Source organism: Cinclus cinclus, chromosome 1, assembly GCF_963662255.1.
Source record: "Cinclus cinclus chromosome 1, bCinCin1.1, whole genome shotgun sequence".
In the NCBI taxonomy this organism is placed as follows: Eukaryota; Metazoa; Chordata; class Aves; order Passeriformes; family Cinclidae; genus Cinclus; species Cinclus cinclus.
This window is the reverse complement of record NC_085046.1, coordinates 15,573,556-15,588,375: the sequence shown is the minus strand read 5'-3', so window position 1 is coordinate 15,588,375 and position 14,820 is coordinate 15,573,556. Positions and strand designations below refer to the sequence as shown.

Sequence of the window (14,820 nt, the reverse complement as noted above, 5' to 3'; positions counted from 1 at the left end):
AAGTACTTTCTTACCTTAGCATTTTCAACACAAGGACAAAGAGCCCAAGCTGCACTTGCTTGAACATCTGGGTTAGGATTTTTCAACAATGACCATAGCAAGCGAACTCCATCTAGACTGTCAATTATCCTATTGCAGAAACAGACCAAAAAAGGGAATATTAATTATGGAGTAGACAATGTTGACTCTCAAATTACATCAGTTTGTTTGGAACACTGCTCTAAGAAACACTAGCATGATTCTGACATACTGTTTTGCTTTATGCAAGTACTTGTGCTTTATTGTCAGCTAATCGCCATCAACATACTCAACAAACAGTGCCCACTACAACAGATGGGTGCAAATAAATGATGCAAAGACAGAATGTTTTCTAACTAAATCTCATTAATGTTGTTTATTTTTTCCAGCACTGTCATTCAGAGTGCTTATAGTAGATAAAGTAAGCTACATTATAACCAGAACTCATAAACGTGAAAACAAGCATGTGACTTTTTAACGATCTGCATCCAAAGTGAAATCTGAATGTGAGCATACTGGCCTCTTTCATATAGTAACAAATACTTTCCAAAACAAATATTTATGCCCAAAACTATGTACTTAACTTTTTATTCAGTCTATGCTTAATGTATTTACCTTGCTCTATGACATATTTTAAAATACTATGTTTCTAATCAAGCATTAGAAATTAAAATGGTCACACCACAGAGCATCCTTTGTTGGGCATGAATAACGTGTAACTTGTTTCCCATATGCTCCTTCCTTACAAGACCAACACTGAGCACTATGTTATAACTACTTAAACATACTATAATCAAAGTATCTTCATGACTAGCTGAGAAATGAATTATCATCAGAAGCATCTCTACACCATCTGTGTTATGTTTACATATTGATCAGGCTTGGGGACCATAACTTCACATTAGATTCTAGCAAATACCCTAAAGGGAAAGGAAGGTCAGACAAAACTTAATAGCCTTTACCAACGTGCCTTTTTTCCAGAAACTGAGTTAAACTCAAAGCAGATGAGCAGAAGCTGAAGAAAAGCAAGCACACCTTCATTGTCTAACCTCAAAAGTAAAAAAATTAAATCGCATATAATGTGTTTATATCTTTAATTGTAAATGCAAGAGAATTCGAATACATTTTTAAGAGAGCTTAAAAACAGCAGATAAAGCATCTCATTTGTGTTCACTACATAGGCTTTGCCAGGAAATTTTAAAACTAAGTATGAAATGAATTTTGCATGTAATTCTAGCATCATTTGAAGCAGAAAAAATAAATAATGACATGAAATCTGTCTAAAATAAGTAAGGACTTTATTCATAACATTTTTATGCAAACTGTTTAAATGACTATAGTTTTCAAAATAATACTTTTTGAACAAAGCTATGGTTAAGCTAAAAAACCTTAAAGTTTTTTAAGATCTTCCAGCTTCAGTATAGCTTATTTTACACACTCAACTCCAAATCAATTGCAAGAAAACCATCATTCAAAGGACAAATTGAGAAGTCTTAACACAACAAAATAAAACTGTAGGAGCACAAACTGTACAATTACACATATATGTTCATACAGTAGTGATGACTTAAGTAAAAGCTTCAAAACAAACTTTTAAGTCCCTCCAAACCCCAAACACTTTTAAGCAAATTTAACATTACTCTCCCATAATTTCAGAAAGTACAAGGAATTTTTTCCTATATTGGAATTAATTAAAAAGAACCCATGAATCTTTCCTCTAGTCAAACAGAGTACTGATCATTTACCAACATGAGGTACTTCCTCCCAAGAGGGACTAAATATTAATGACCCAGCTCCAACAAGTATATAAAAATCAAGAGATAGAAGCCAAACACTGAACTCAGATTTTTCCACTACACTAAAATAAAAACAACCTCTAAGATGATTTATCTTTCTTTTCCATTTTTCTTAAAGCTTCCTTTTCAATTTGAAGTTTACTTACATTTTCTTTTCAGTTTTCTGGTCTACAGTGTTTCAAGGTAAACTAGCCTCCCTCTATCATTAATTTTCTGAAGAAGAGTTTTGCCCATTTCTTAAAGACTGGAAAGACCAGTTGTCTTAGATCAATGGAAGCCAGCTCAGAATATGTGAACGCATAGTTCTCTGACCATTCATCATGAATAAAATTCAACTAGGAATCAGTAGAAACAAAACAATAGCATCTCCAAATCACACTGTTCATCACTGATTAATTGCAGTTACACTAGATTAACACAAATAAAAAGACTTCTATGTACAGGAATGATGCTCTTAAATTCTCACTCTGGGAGAATTATCATTGTGTAATCACCATACAAGAACAAACCTTATTTTCATCTTGCTGAGAACATACATTTGCTAATCTAGAAAGCACTGCTGAATAGTTCAATTTTTTTAATCTTCCTATGTTTTCACTATACAATCCAGCAGATGAAGAAAATGGGTTCTGAATGAGTGAATTTGCCTTTACAGCAAAGGGAACACTAAAATAAATGGTCCTGAAAAATGTTTCCTCTATAAAAGTGCTTAGACATTAACTTCCTTCCTATGTAAAAAATGCATTTTTGAAGCTGACAAAAAATACACATTTAGTTTTCTTCAGGAAAAAAAAAAGAGAGGAAAATAGACCTGTAATCTTGAAAGTTTTAGCTTTCATGGCATAATGTTAAACAACATTATTATTTGCTTTTAATATAGTTTTTGTATCTAATTTTCTTCCAACAATGTATATTATTAGCAGGATGAAGTAATAAAGCTTCTCACCACAATAAATGCAAGCAAATATAACATAAAATTTACTTTTATTGGCATTCAATTCTGTATTCATCCATAGTTAGCACATTATTTACCATGTCTACAGACCCTTAACTAATTTATTTTATAATAATTTGCTGATATTCTGTCGATAACATTAAACTACTACGGAAATCTGGAGCAAACAACCACTCATGAGATTGTTAAAAGACAGGTTTTAAAATAAAAGTGCTAAGCATTTTCTTTGAAAGCTGAATGGAATCTCATAAAAACTGAAATAATACAATATTTAGCTGATATAAAAGTCTTAATATTTAATACTTTAATATTCAAATATTTAACAGCTTTATAGAGCAGCTGATCTGCTAGTGTATGTATGTATGTAATGTACTTAGTGTACAGGGCACTAGTAATAGTCAAACTCTTAACAGGCATGAAACTCACTCAAAGTAGAAATGTTATCTTTATTATAAGCCACTTGGTCCTTCACTGTAAATACACAGCAATGCATGAATACATTGAGTTCAAAAGCAAGAGCCCAGGTTCTGAACTGCTGTGCCTCTATTCCTTAGTATAGCCAAGGCATCTCACAGTAGAACTGGGCCACCTCTTCTAATTCAAAGCTCTCTGTCACAGACTGATCTTGTTTGATCACTGATGTAATTTAGATAGGTGTATTCTGCTCCTTGAAATAACCAAAAGAAATTGCAATGGCTGTTGGAACTGGCTGAAGGGGCACTCCTGTCATGTGCTCCTGTGCTGGCCAGACATGATTAGAGCAGAGGTGAAGGGATATGTTATTAGGTATCATCACTCCTACCAAAAGGCAGCTTCAAGGTGTAGGACCAAAATATGTTCCTTCTTCCAACACAGAACATATGTATGGTCATATATGGAGAAATAACTTTAATGCAATTAAACCCATTCAGAGATTATTGCAATTTTTAGGTTAGATTGAATTGGTATTTGATCAGTGCAGATTGGTCAACTTGAGATAATTTTTAAAATTACTTTTCTTCTCTGTTCCCAGGCCAAAGTTGCCAAATGAAGACTTTTCACATTATTTAAGAATCCCATTATCATTATATCATTGAACATCATGAGCAAGATGTAGCTTACAATTCTAGAAATTTACTTTACTTTTTAAAATATATCTGAAATTAGAAAAGCTGTTAATCTGAAATAGTACTTCTCTTTCAAGTTAAAATTTAATACTGAACATTTCCAGTAGAAATGTCAACATGAATTGCTTAAATACACATGCATACATACAGCCTAGACATCTGTTTGTCATATCTATCATCTTTCTCTACAAACATGTTACTTACCAGAACTTTGAGAACTTCAGTTTAATTGCCTGCCAATTTAGACCACAAATACAAATGTAAATAAACAAAGTTATACTGACTCTGTATTGTGCTCACCGGTAAGATTATAGGGTTTAATTCTGTCAGAATGTAATCTCATCTTTTTTTAAACCACAATTCAGCATTTTTCTTAAAACTTTCACTAGTTGCTGCTGACTGCTTTGATAAATAGTATTATATACCAATGACTCAAACTCCATCTGCTTGGCTAAAATAATTGTACATTTTAGTTTATAAGATTCTAAGCCCTTGGTTTCGAATGCCAGCGATGCAGTCTATGGATTTTCAAATGGAAAGAGTAAATGAAAATCTAGTGTCAGTTAAAGGATATGCACTAACCTTTGTTTTTAGTTAAAGAAAGCTAATAACTTATGAAAAGTTCCTCAAAAAGATAACTATACATAAAAAAATATACAGCAAGATCTCTCTCAGTGGTAGTACAGTACCAAGTATGGAGAACAGCTTCATGCTGTCTACACAAGAGTAAGGAAGGTCAGTCACATAATTATGTTGGGTTTTTTTAGATAAGTCAACTTATTTTTGGCTGTGAGAGAAGCTGGCTGCTGTTTTCTTTATTTTAAATAGCTCAACAGAGTCAGCAAGAATCACATAATTGCTTCAAGTTGCCCTGAAGTAAAGGATTGGTGCAGAAAAGTAACACTAGTGTGTGTACCTTCCATTCAGTAGCTGTAAGAGTCACAGTGTCAACCAGAAAACATGGCAGAAATAAAAGACAGAACAGACATATAGAAGACGTAGATTCACCTACGCCTATCTGTTAGTCTCTTATAATCACACAGTATTTCCCTCAGAATTTAACTGCCCTGCTTCATAGAACATTCTCAGCTTTTTCTAGTCCATAATGATGTGTTATTTCTTACATTAATCACAACCTCTTCATTATAGATCCGAGTCAATTACAGAAATTATATGAGTTCCACTCTTGCTCACTCTTCACATACCTACTGCTGCAAGGATAAGCACATCCAAAGTAGAAAACTGCTGAACTGAATATTTAGTCTCTAAGGCACACTTTGTTAAACACACTTCCAGCTAATGAAATGCAAGAATATATCTGAAAATTCTCAATTCTTATGAAGGCTTAAATTTTTCTACATATGAAAATCAATGATAGAAGAATCCAGGAAAATCATCATAATTTTCAGAGTTTCTATAGTGCCAAACTAAAAAAGTTACACTGTAAACAGAGCCTGTCTGTACCACATGACAAAACCCCCCCAAGCCTCAAGACCTGCCAGCCAAATTTGGTAGGAATAGGCAGCAGAGAAAAACTGATTACCTAGAACGTGTCAAACCATTCTGAGAAATAAGTTATTATGAGATAAGAAATGTAATAGGGATCCAGCTACATGAATCTGAAAGACCATAAACACCTAAGTATCAACCTGATGCAATATAAAATTCTCATCACCTGTAAATGCTTACGAGCTGCAAGTGGCTGTGCTTGGCTTCTTTCTAGAAGGTAATCTGGCACATTTCCACACCCTTTTTAAGATATGTCTTCTTGGTCAAGAACTTCAGGAAATATTTACAGAAAGAGACTGACCTCCACAGTAACTTCTAACAAGGCTATTTATTGTTTTAGGCCCCAGTTTTGTAAACGAAAGAGTCATTCTACAGACTGTGTATGTGTGTTTACTTCTTGTCTTTGGTCTTTGGTATTCTTCCCCAGAAGTAGAGCACTTAGGATGAGGAGACACAATTTCAACTTCTACTCTACTGGTCTGAGAGGAGGAGAAGGGAGATGAATGCACATACTTTTTTTTTTTTTTTTTTTTTTTTTTTTTTTTTTTTTTTTTTTTTAGTGGGGGAGGTGGGGGTCAGGGGTGGGGTCGGGGGAAGTTGCTTGTAAGTGCCTTGTGAGAGGCAGATCACTCAATCAAGGAAATAATTTAAACATATGAGCAGTTACACTGCTGTCAATGTTTTAACTAAGCATTATGTTTAAACATTTTGCTGAATTACTATCCAATTTATTCACACTTGAATGAATCATACTTTGGGAAAAATACAGCAGCATTATCTCTTCTACTACAACAAGCATAGCTAGCACAATACATCAGGTACATGGCACAGTCATACTAATAACAATATTTGTATAATGTTTATGTATTAGCAAGAAGTATATTGACACTTATTTGAGATCTTGTTTACTTGCTAATGTTTTGAAATACTTTTAGAAACACTTCTAAAGTTGAGAACTTCAACAGAGAATGTTTTACATGAACCAAATTCCACATTTGATTCCTCTGTTCACTCTTTACAAACTTTATAATATAAATTTTGCCCCAAACCTGTACTTTCTTCTTGAAGACAAGACAGACTTTGTTCTATCACAATTTTAGCAGCACCTTGTATTTTTTTATGCTTATACTGAACACATTCCAGTATGAAGCTGTCTATACTGGATTCTAAAGTGACAGTTCTGAATACTGGAGTATGTCTGAGGTTTTATAAATATCAATTTATATTTATTGGCATTTAAGTTTCTCAGTATTTGCAATGCTAATTCTCTCAGGTTAATATATTATGCTGAAGGCTGATTTTGAGTGAGAAATGTCATTAAAATTATTTCATTTATTCATACTTTAATGCTGCATGGCTAACTGCTCACACAACCCATGTTTACAGTTGTGTACCATCCAGCCTTTTGCCACTGGGTGACAGCCAAAGCATGAGAACAAAAGCCTTATTCAGGAAAAGAATTCCCTGCACTGCTATATGAATATCAAGTGAATTACGCAAATCAGAACAGGAGGAGCTTAATAAAACTCTCTTTCTGACCTCCCTTATGTATAAGGAGGGAAATATGCTGAGAATCTCGAAGTAAATATCCTTGTAAGAGAACAGTAAGCACAGCAAATGCCAACCTCAGCATTTAACTGAAATGTTTCATCATAAAACTCAACCATCTTCCTAATTTGTACATATCTACATCACAAAACTAAAGACTGCCTCTTTCTTTGATCTTGCAAAGGTGTATGAGGGGAGAAAAGGGTCCAAAAACTGTCTGAGTTCACAAAAGGAATGATGGAGGACAAAAGAGATATACAATACAAGTAATACTCTACTACACAGTTTATTTTAATGACAGCAAATGTGTATGTTTCCTTTTAGAACAACTTTCTCTAATTTAGGTTATTTTTAATGATGCGAACAGAAGTAAAAAGAGAGGGCAAAACATGGACCTATCATGCAGCACTTTAAAATGTTTTTTTAACTTTGAATTTCAACTTTAACAAAAACCAATTTACAAAAGGTTTATTTGATTTTTCTCAAAATGCAAAAGTTTTACCTTCTATATATTTCCTTAATAATTTTTTTATCTATAGCAAGTTTACAGTAGGACTTAACTAACCCACAGAGCTCTGGTAAAAGCAAGAAGTAAAAAATATCTTACATCAGATTAGATTTGGCTGCATTTGCATCAGAATAACAGAACCGTTTTTCAATATTTAAAATGCCACGAGTATTAATAACTTACAACATATTTTCAGGTTCCATTGCACAACCTCCCACTGCTTTGTTGACATTCACAAGCAGGGCCTGATTAGTTGCAGTCAGTAACTTCACTATAGGTGCGATTCCACCACATCTGCGGATAGTGCCTCGATTTTCTTGCTCTTGGCAACATTCTCCCAGTGCTCCAATGACATTTATAAGAACCTCTTCAGGCTGATCAGTAAGCAGTGTTACCAAAGTTTCTACGGTTTTATATTCCTGAAATCTAAATGACAGCAATAAATTCAAAGTTGTTATTTCCAGTATGTTACCATTATAAGCTTAATTTTATCATTAAAATATTATTACAATCGAAGTACAAGTTCTAATTTCTGTACATAAATCATCGTGCTGAAGAAATCCCAATACAGGTAAACCATTTCAATCACTTACTCTAACTGTGACATACAGCCTAATTCCTTATTCTACCCTTCTAGCTACATTTCTACTATTTAGCTGCCTAAGAACCTCCTGAGTAGTGTGAGGGGTTTTTTAAACTTGACATGTGGATGCAACTCCTACAAACAGCTGAAAACAAACCAGAAGACTGGCAATTACTGTGCTGTCCTTACTTCCAGCACTTTTCCCAGCTATGTTAACAATAGATACAGTAGTATTGTACCAGACCCACCTCCACCTCTCTGAACCAAAGGATTTCCCTTTTTCTTCACTAAATATGAACCTTTAGAGAGTTTACCCTGTTCAGTTCTATACTTAGCTCAGGCCAAATATACTGCATTTTCCTGAGGTCAGAACCACAGTTCTAGTACATTTCCATCTAGTACACTTGTTAGATTCAAACTTGTATTTAAGAAATAAATTCACAGAAATTTGACTTGACTGCTCTATTAATACTTTCCTCATTCTTCATATAACTTTTGATACTGAGAATCAAAAGTCTGGTTTTTAAAATCTTCAAGGTCCTATCTTACAAAGAGATGTGTGCTAAACCTCAAAAGGTCATCTTTCAGAAGAGGATTTTTTCCTTGGTGCTGGAATCATCTTTTAAGGCGTTTTGGTGTTGTTTTATTTTGGGTTTTTTTGTGGGATTTTTGTTTTTTTTTTTAAACTTGGGGGATTCTTAACAAATATTGCATCTTCCTTTTATACATTTTCTGATACACCTTGACAGTTCCATGTGGTATACCAAGCTAGATCTAACCTAATATAATCTAATTATCAGAGACATTTTCTCTGAGAGGACTGAGTTCTCATTTGTGCTTTCCACCCAGGCCCTAGCTTCTGTCTACTTGAATGTCTACTTGAGCTATAAAAAGTATTTTCCAGGAATCAGTTGACCATGTAGCTTTTTATTTATACAAAAAATATTCATATTTCTGAGATTTTTATGCAGATGTTTCAATAAAAATTAATCTTTCCAAGATGTGTTATCAGCATAATAATTAAAGCAACTGAGAAATGAGAAAATTTTTTTTCATCATCCAAACTTTTGCCTAAAGAGAAATTTTCCTTTCTTTGTTCACTGTAATTTGGAAGTATCCCTACAATTATTTCTCAAGAGTAAACATCAACATGAAAAAAAGAGCAATAAAGTAAGCAAATAATTAAAAAAAAAAAACAAACCAACAGAACAAAACTGATTTTTGCTGGCATTTAGTGCTTCACAGATGGAGCGATGTGAGCTGGCTCTGCAGGCTGCTCTCTCTGACAGAGCTGTTGGCTCGGGCCACCTTGTGTCCAGCAGCAGTACGGCTGCTCCCACGCCAGCTGCACCCGCAGCTAAACGGGCACAGGACCCGCACCAGCCCCAGCTGAGTCAGCACATCTCAGCTCTGAACTCCAGCTACAGGAAATACGCCGGAGCACTTCAGAGATAATTAAGTGCCCCTGCAGGAGCCAGCAGGGTTTGTTAGTTCTAGCTTCATGCCAGACTCAGGCTCATCCCTCCAGATCTACTTAGGTGTTTTCATATTATCCTCACTCCTTTTTCTTTAGTGCCCTCCCATCTTGAGTTTGGATAGGGTTTACTGCTTCAGACTCAGCACTACATAACACATGAATTCAGCTGGAGCTGTGCTGGGCTAGTAACCTTTGTGGAGCACCAAGCACTTGCCAAAGATACGTGAGTAGCCCAACAAAAATCTGTTTGCAGTTGGACAGAATTATTGGCTACAGCTATACTAACAAATAAAACAGGCTAGGGCTCATTCTCGAGCCCTGAGGACAAGAAGCACAACACAGCATCCATATGGCCAAAATCTCTTATCCTCACAATGCAGGGTGGCCTCACCCATTCTGCCTAATGGGAACAGTCTGCTGCCTGCACCGTTCCTAAGGAGTGTCTGGGCATTGTCTGGGAGAGCATTTGCTGGCAAACTGTGTAAGGGACTGTGCTGGCAGTTAAACAGCATGGATAATCCTAACACAGTGCCTGAAACCTGAAAGGTTTGGCCCTGTTTTAATTTACTAGTACAGAGAGAGCCATTCAGTCTGTCTCATCACTGACTGATCCAGAATCAGGATACCTCTGCACAAACCCTTCAGAAAAGAAGGATACATCCATAAGGAAAGTTAGGTTACTGTGCAATTGAGAGTGCAAAAAAAGCAGTAGGACAGCAGTAGAGGATGTAAAGACCATAGGTCTGTAGGGAATTTATTTAGGACAGTAAAAAGTCAGAATGCAAAACCTGGATATTGTCCTAATTTTTACCCAGTCTTTATTTATCATATGTGCTTATCCAGCAAGGTACACTAAATTAGATCAGCAGGAAGATGTTACCTCTTACTAGTACACCTTCTAACCTTTCTACATGCTCTACGTACAGAGCAGCATAGTTCCAGCAGGAAACCTAGCACATATGTAGTGGAGCCAGCTTCCCTTTTTTTAGGTAAGGTGCACAAATTTGTTATATTTCTTTTAGATGAGAGGGTAAAGTGTTCTCAATCATTAAGCTGCTCCATGGAAGGTGAAGAGTGACAACTCCTATTGTCATGTTTTCAGGTAATTACTCAGAACCCTGATACTGAAAGATTGCTGGCACCCACAGTAGAACTCTCATCAGTTAATTCCACTCATTTAGAAGCTGGGCCTCCAGACTAAGCTACTTTTCTGAGTCCCTTCTGTATTCAAGAAGAGAGGCATCTAGGCTAATTATCCTTGACTCCTGTATATTTTTAATATGCATTAGATATCTAACCTACAATGAGATAATTTGGTCTCTGTCTATCTTGTAAACATTAAAGTCAAGTGTACTAAGTACTCTTTCTACCATAAAGCAGTGATTCTGACTTGTAAGTTACAGACAGGAGGGGGGAGATCAGATATGGCCACGAGTCAAGTGTGAGCTAGTACACCTCCTGATTCAGTGTCCTATAGCCAGAGGCACCACTTGTCTCCATTGACTGTTAAGATTCTAGGAATTTAACACTGTCTCCACTCTACCCTGATGAGGTTAGGTGCCAATTTTTTAAGCGCTATAAAGCCTAAGTTGAAAGCCCAAATGATTATAAAGACTGATTTTGAAGAATCATGACACAGCAGTTTTGAAAACAATAGAGGCTTGTAAATTCAAAACATGATAATGTAATAAATGCTTATAAAATTAAATTGTTACTTTAACACATTTTCTGTACTGATTGCACATTTCCAGATTGCTCCTGTCACAGCTGCCAAGAGTTGTTTGTTTTCACTGTTACCAAGAAGATCAGATAGTGGTTGTAGACCTTCGTGTTTTCTAACCAGGTCACGTGTTTCTTCATCTTCTGCACACTGTAAAAAAAAAAAAATATATATATATATACATATAAATAAAAATATATATTATGTAAAAATGTGTAACATTATGTCTTCAAAAGCTAGCTGTGCTATATTGTAACTAGCAAAAGCTAATAGAGAAGAAAACATAAATATTGTATTCAAGTATCTGAAGATGCTAACAACTCACTAAGAGAGTTTGACAGTAAACTGTTCCTGTATGTGCAGCAGTGCTCATACTGTCACACTGTCCACTTTAGGGGCAAACAAATAAAAAAAACAAAGCAGCTCTCTGCACAGTATGCCTCACCTCTCTCCACTGGTTACCTGCACAACTTAATGCTTGCACACAAGAAGAGCAAGTAGGAACCTAATAATAATACTAAATATGCAGCTGAAATATTAACAACATTTCTGTAATTTTTCTCTATTTGAGAAATAGTGAAATTAAGAAAATTTAAAACTGACAGTGACATGAAAACAAAGGACTAATCCTGTTTTGATCTACTGATTATAGTAACAATTACCTTAAATATGGCACTTGCACAATGCATCTGGAGCTCCTCGTGCTCACTGCTCAGATTTTTCACTAGGTTCTCAATCATGCCTTCTGTCCTTATCGCAAGTCTGTAACTTGGCTAAAAAAGATAAACTGCATCTTTTAAATCCAGCATATTAACAGTCAATAGGTCACAACAATAATACAATGCTAAAAGTATAGGGTTCGATATTGAGAAGCCTTGTACTTTATGGAAGCACCAGTCATCATTGCCTTGAAAATGCTACTGGTGATCTCAGAGGTAAGCAAATACTGACGTTCTCTGTAGTGCTCTTCAAATCACTGGTAAAATAAGGTACTCCACTGCCTATCTTGGCTTAGCCACTTGGCTTACACAGAATATAGAATATTCTGAAAGGTGTCCAGACTCCCTGCTCAGACCCAAGAAAGCAAAAGATGCTTCAGAATGGGATCAAGAAGTACCCCTTCACTGGTTAGAAAACCATGTTCTTAGAATTAACGTTTTTAGTGATATTTTCATCCAAATTTTAACCTACAGGCATTCTAACAGGGGATCATTTTTAAGTGGGGGAAACATCTGTGTAAGAAATGCATTTAGTGTTCCTTCCAAGTTAGGACATACAAGAAACCCTCAAAAATGACACCTTCTCAATATATACTTACTGAAACTAAAACACGCCAGCCTTGTGTCTCATGGAACATGCATTAATTTGTGCAATTCAAGAAGCTAATTTTTAACAGACGGTGTCTAATAATGTAAAATCTCTTGAAAAATTAGGTCTTCTGGGCCTCAAATGCACCAAGACAAATTATGTATATTTTTTATCTGAAATGCAATACAGCTCAAGTTCAAATGAAGATACAGAATCATAAACAAATAGAATAATTTAGGTTGGAAAATACCTCTAAGATCATTGAGTCCAACCAACACCCAACGCTGCCAAGTCCACCACTAAACTGCATCTCTAAGTGCCACATCTGCACATCTTTTAACTCCAGGGATGGTGACTCAACCATTCCCCTGGGCAGTCTCTTCCAGTGCTTGACAACTGTTTTTGGGGAAGAAATTTTTCCTAATATTCAATCTAAACCTCCCCTGATTCAACCTGAGGCAATTTCCTCTGATCCTATTGCTTGTTACCTGGGAGAAGAGAACAACCCCACCTGGCTCCAACTTTTCTTTCAGGTAGCTGGAGCAAGTGATCAGGTCCCCTCTGAGTCTCCTTCTCTCCAGGCTAAACACCCCAGCTCCTTCAGCTGCTTCTCACCAACCCTGTGCTCCAGACCCTTCCCCAACTTCACTGCCCTTCTCTGGACACACTCCAGCACCTCAATGTTCTTCCTGAATTGAGGGACCCAGAACTGAACACAGGATTTGTGCAGCACCTAGCACAGGGGGATGATCACTGCCTTGGTCCTGCTGGCCACACTACTGCTGACACAGGCCAGGATGCCATTGGCCTTTTTGTCTACCTGGGCACATGCTGGCTCATGTTTAGCCCTCCAGGCCATTTTCTACCATGCAGTTTTCCAGCCTCTCCTTCCCCAGCCTGTAGCACTGCAGGGATTGCCATGACCCAGTGCAGGACCTGGCACTTGGCTTTGCTGAACCTTGCACCACTGGCCTTGGCACCCAGGACCAGCCTGTTCAGAAGACCCCTCTGCAGAGCCTTCCTGCCCTCCAATAAATTGACACTCCCACCCTTGGTGTGTCTGCAAACACTGAGCCTCTTGAGGTTGCCCTCTATCCCCTCAACCAGGTCATTCATAAAGATATTAAACAGAACTGTCCCACTAGTGTAATCCCTTACATAGCCATGGTAAAAAATAATTGTATTCAAATTTAAAAACTGAATATACTCAAAGTTGCAAAATTTGCCACATAAATCTGTAGAAAAATCACATATATTCCTTTCTTCTATTTGCAACGGATCAGATCCAATGTACAAGGACACTGTAAACCACTCTGCATGCACTGCCTTCTTGGCCAAACCTGCAGGTTAGTTTTATACAATTTAAATGCATTGATTAACCAGAACACAGCACCTTAGGTTGCCAAATTTGTAAAGTATGATGAAAAAAATAAACTCATTAAGGCTTTATTTTCTACATTTTTTTTCTTTTATGTATTACTCCTAGCCTTTCAAATAAAAAAAAATATGTGGCTTTTACTTCAATTCAAGTTGTGTCCTTCTCAAAACCACTTTGATTACATAAAACATCTACTTCCTGATGGGAAAACTGATCTGATTTAAGGGACTGTCAAATGCAATTTTTCCTTTTACTGGCAAATTCCTTTAATGCTTAGAAATAACTTAGCTATTCGTGTTTACTCACCTCTGAGGCACATTCTTGTAGTGTCCCCACTACTGGGATTAAGATGTCTGTGTGTGAACATTTGAGCCATCTAGCTAGTAATGGGATGCCACCAGCTCTACGGATTGCTTTCTTGTTTTTGGTGCTTTTGCTGCAGCTCCACAGTGCCAAAGCTCCACAGCGTGCTGTTTCAGTGTCTTTGGCTTGGTATGATGATCCCACTGAAATACAGTCCAATAGCTCAACCTAAAAAAAAATACCAATTTTTAATATCTGCAGGAAACTTCAGTACCATGCTGCTTTCTAACTAAGGTACACACTACAATTAATCACATTTACAACACACGATGTATTTTTTGAACAAAAATATGCATATGACCATGATACAAATTTTGACGTTTGCTTACCAATTTCTTGATTCCTCCATGTTGCCTTACTGTCTTTCGTGCTCGTTTAAATCTAGCAACATTGGCAATTGTTTCAGCTGCCAAACATTTTAGATTGGTATCTGGAGAGTCCAGTATTTTCACCATGATCTCCAAGCCTCCAAGATCTGCAATTGCATGTCTGATCAATACATTTTGACTAATTTCCTTCAGGATTTTTAATGAACCAGCCTAAATAATGGG

The 14,820-nt window shown here is 36.3% G+C and overlaps 1 protein-coding gene across 3 annotated transcripts in view; it reads right to left on the bottom strand.

Annotated features, from left to right (window-relative positions):
* Positions 1–14,820, bottom strand: part of ODAD2 (outer dynein arm docking complex subunit 2) — a 70,646-nt gene that overhangs the window by 33,737 nt on the left and 22,089 nt on the right. For all 3 annotated transcript variants that reach the window (XM_062494130.1, XM_062494139.1, XM_062494127.1), the window contains exons 11-16: positions 14,599–14,808; positions 14,213–14,437; positions 11,883–11,993; positions 11,216–11,370; positions 7,624–7,866; positions 15–129 (exon numbers count right to left, since the gene is read on the bottom strand). In XM_062494130.1, coding sequence (XP_062350114.1) covers positions 15–129; positions 7,624–7,866; positions 11,216–11,370; positions 11,883–11,993; positions 14,213–14,437; positions 14,599–14,808 — 1,059 coding nt within the window. The remainder of the gene's footprint in view (positions 1–14; positions 130–7,623; positions 7,867–11,215; positions 11,371–11,882; positions 11,994–14,212; positions 14,438–14,598; positions 14,809–14,820) is intronic.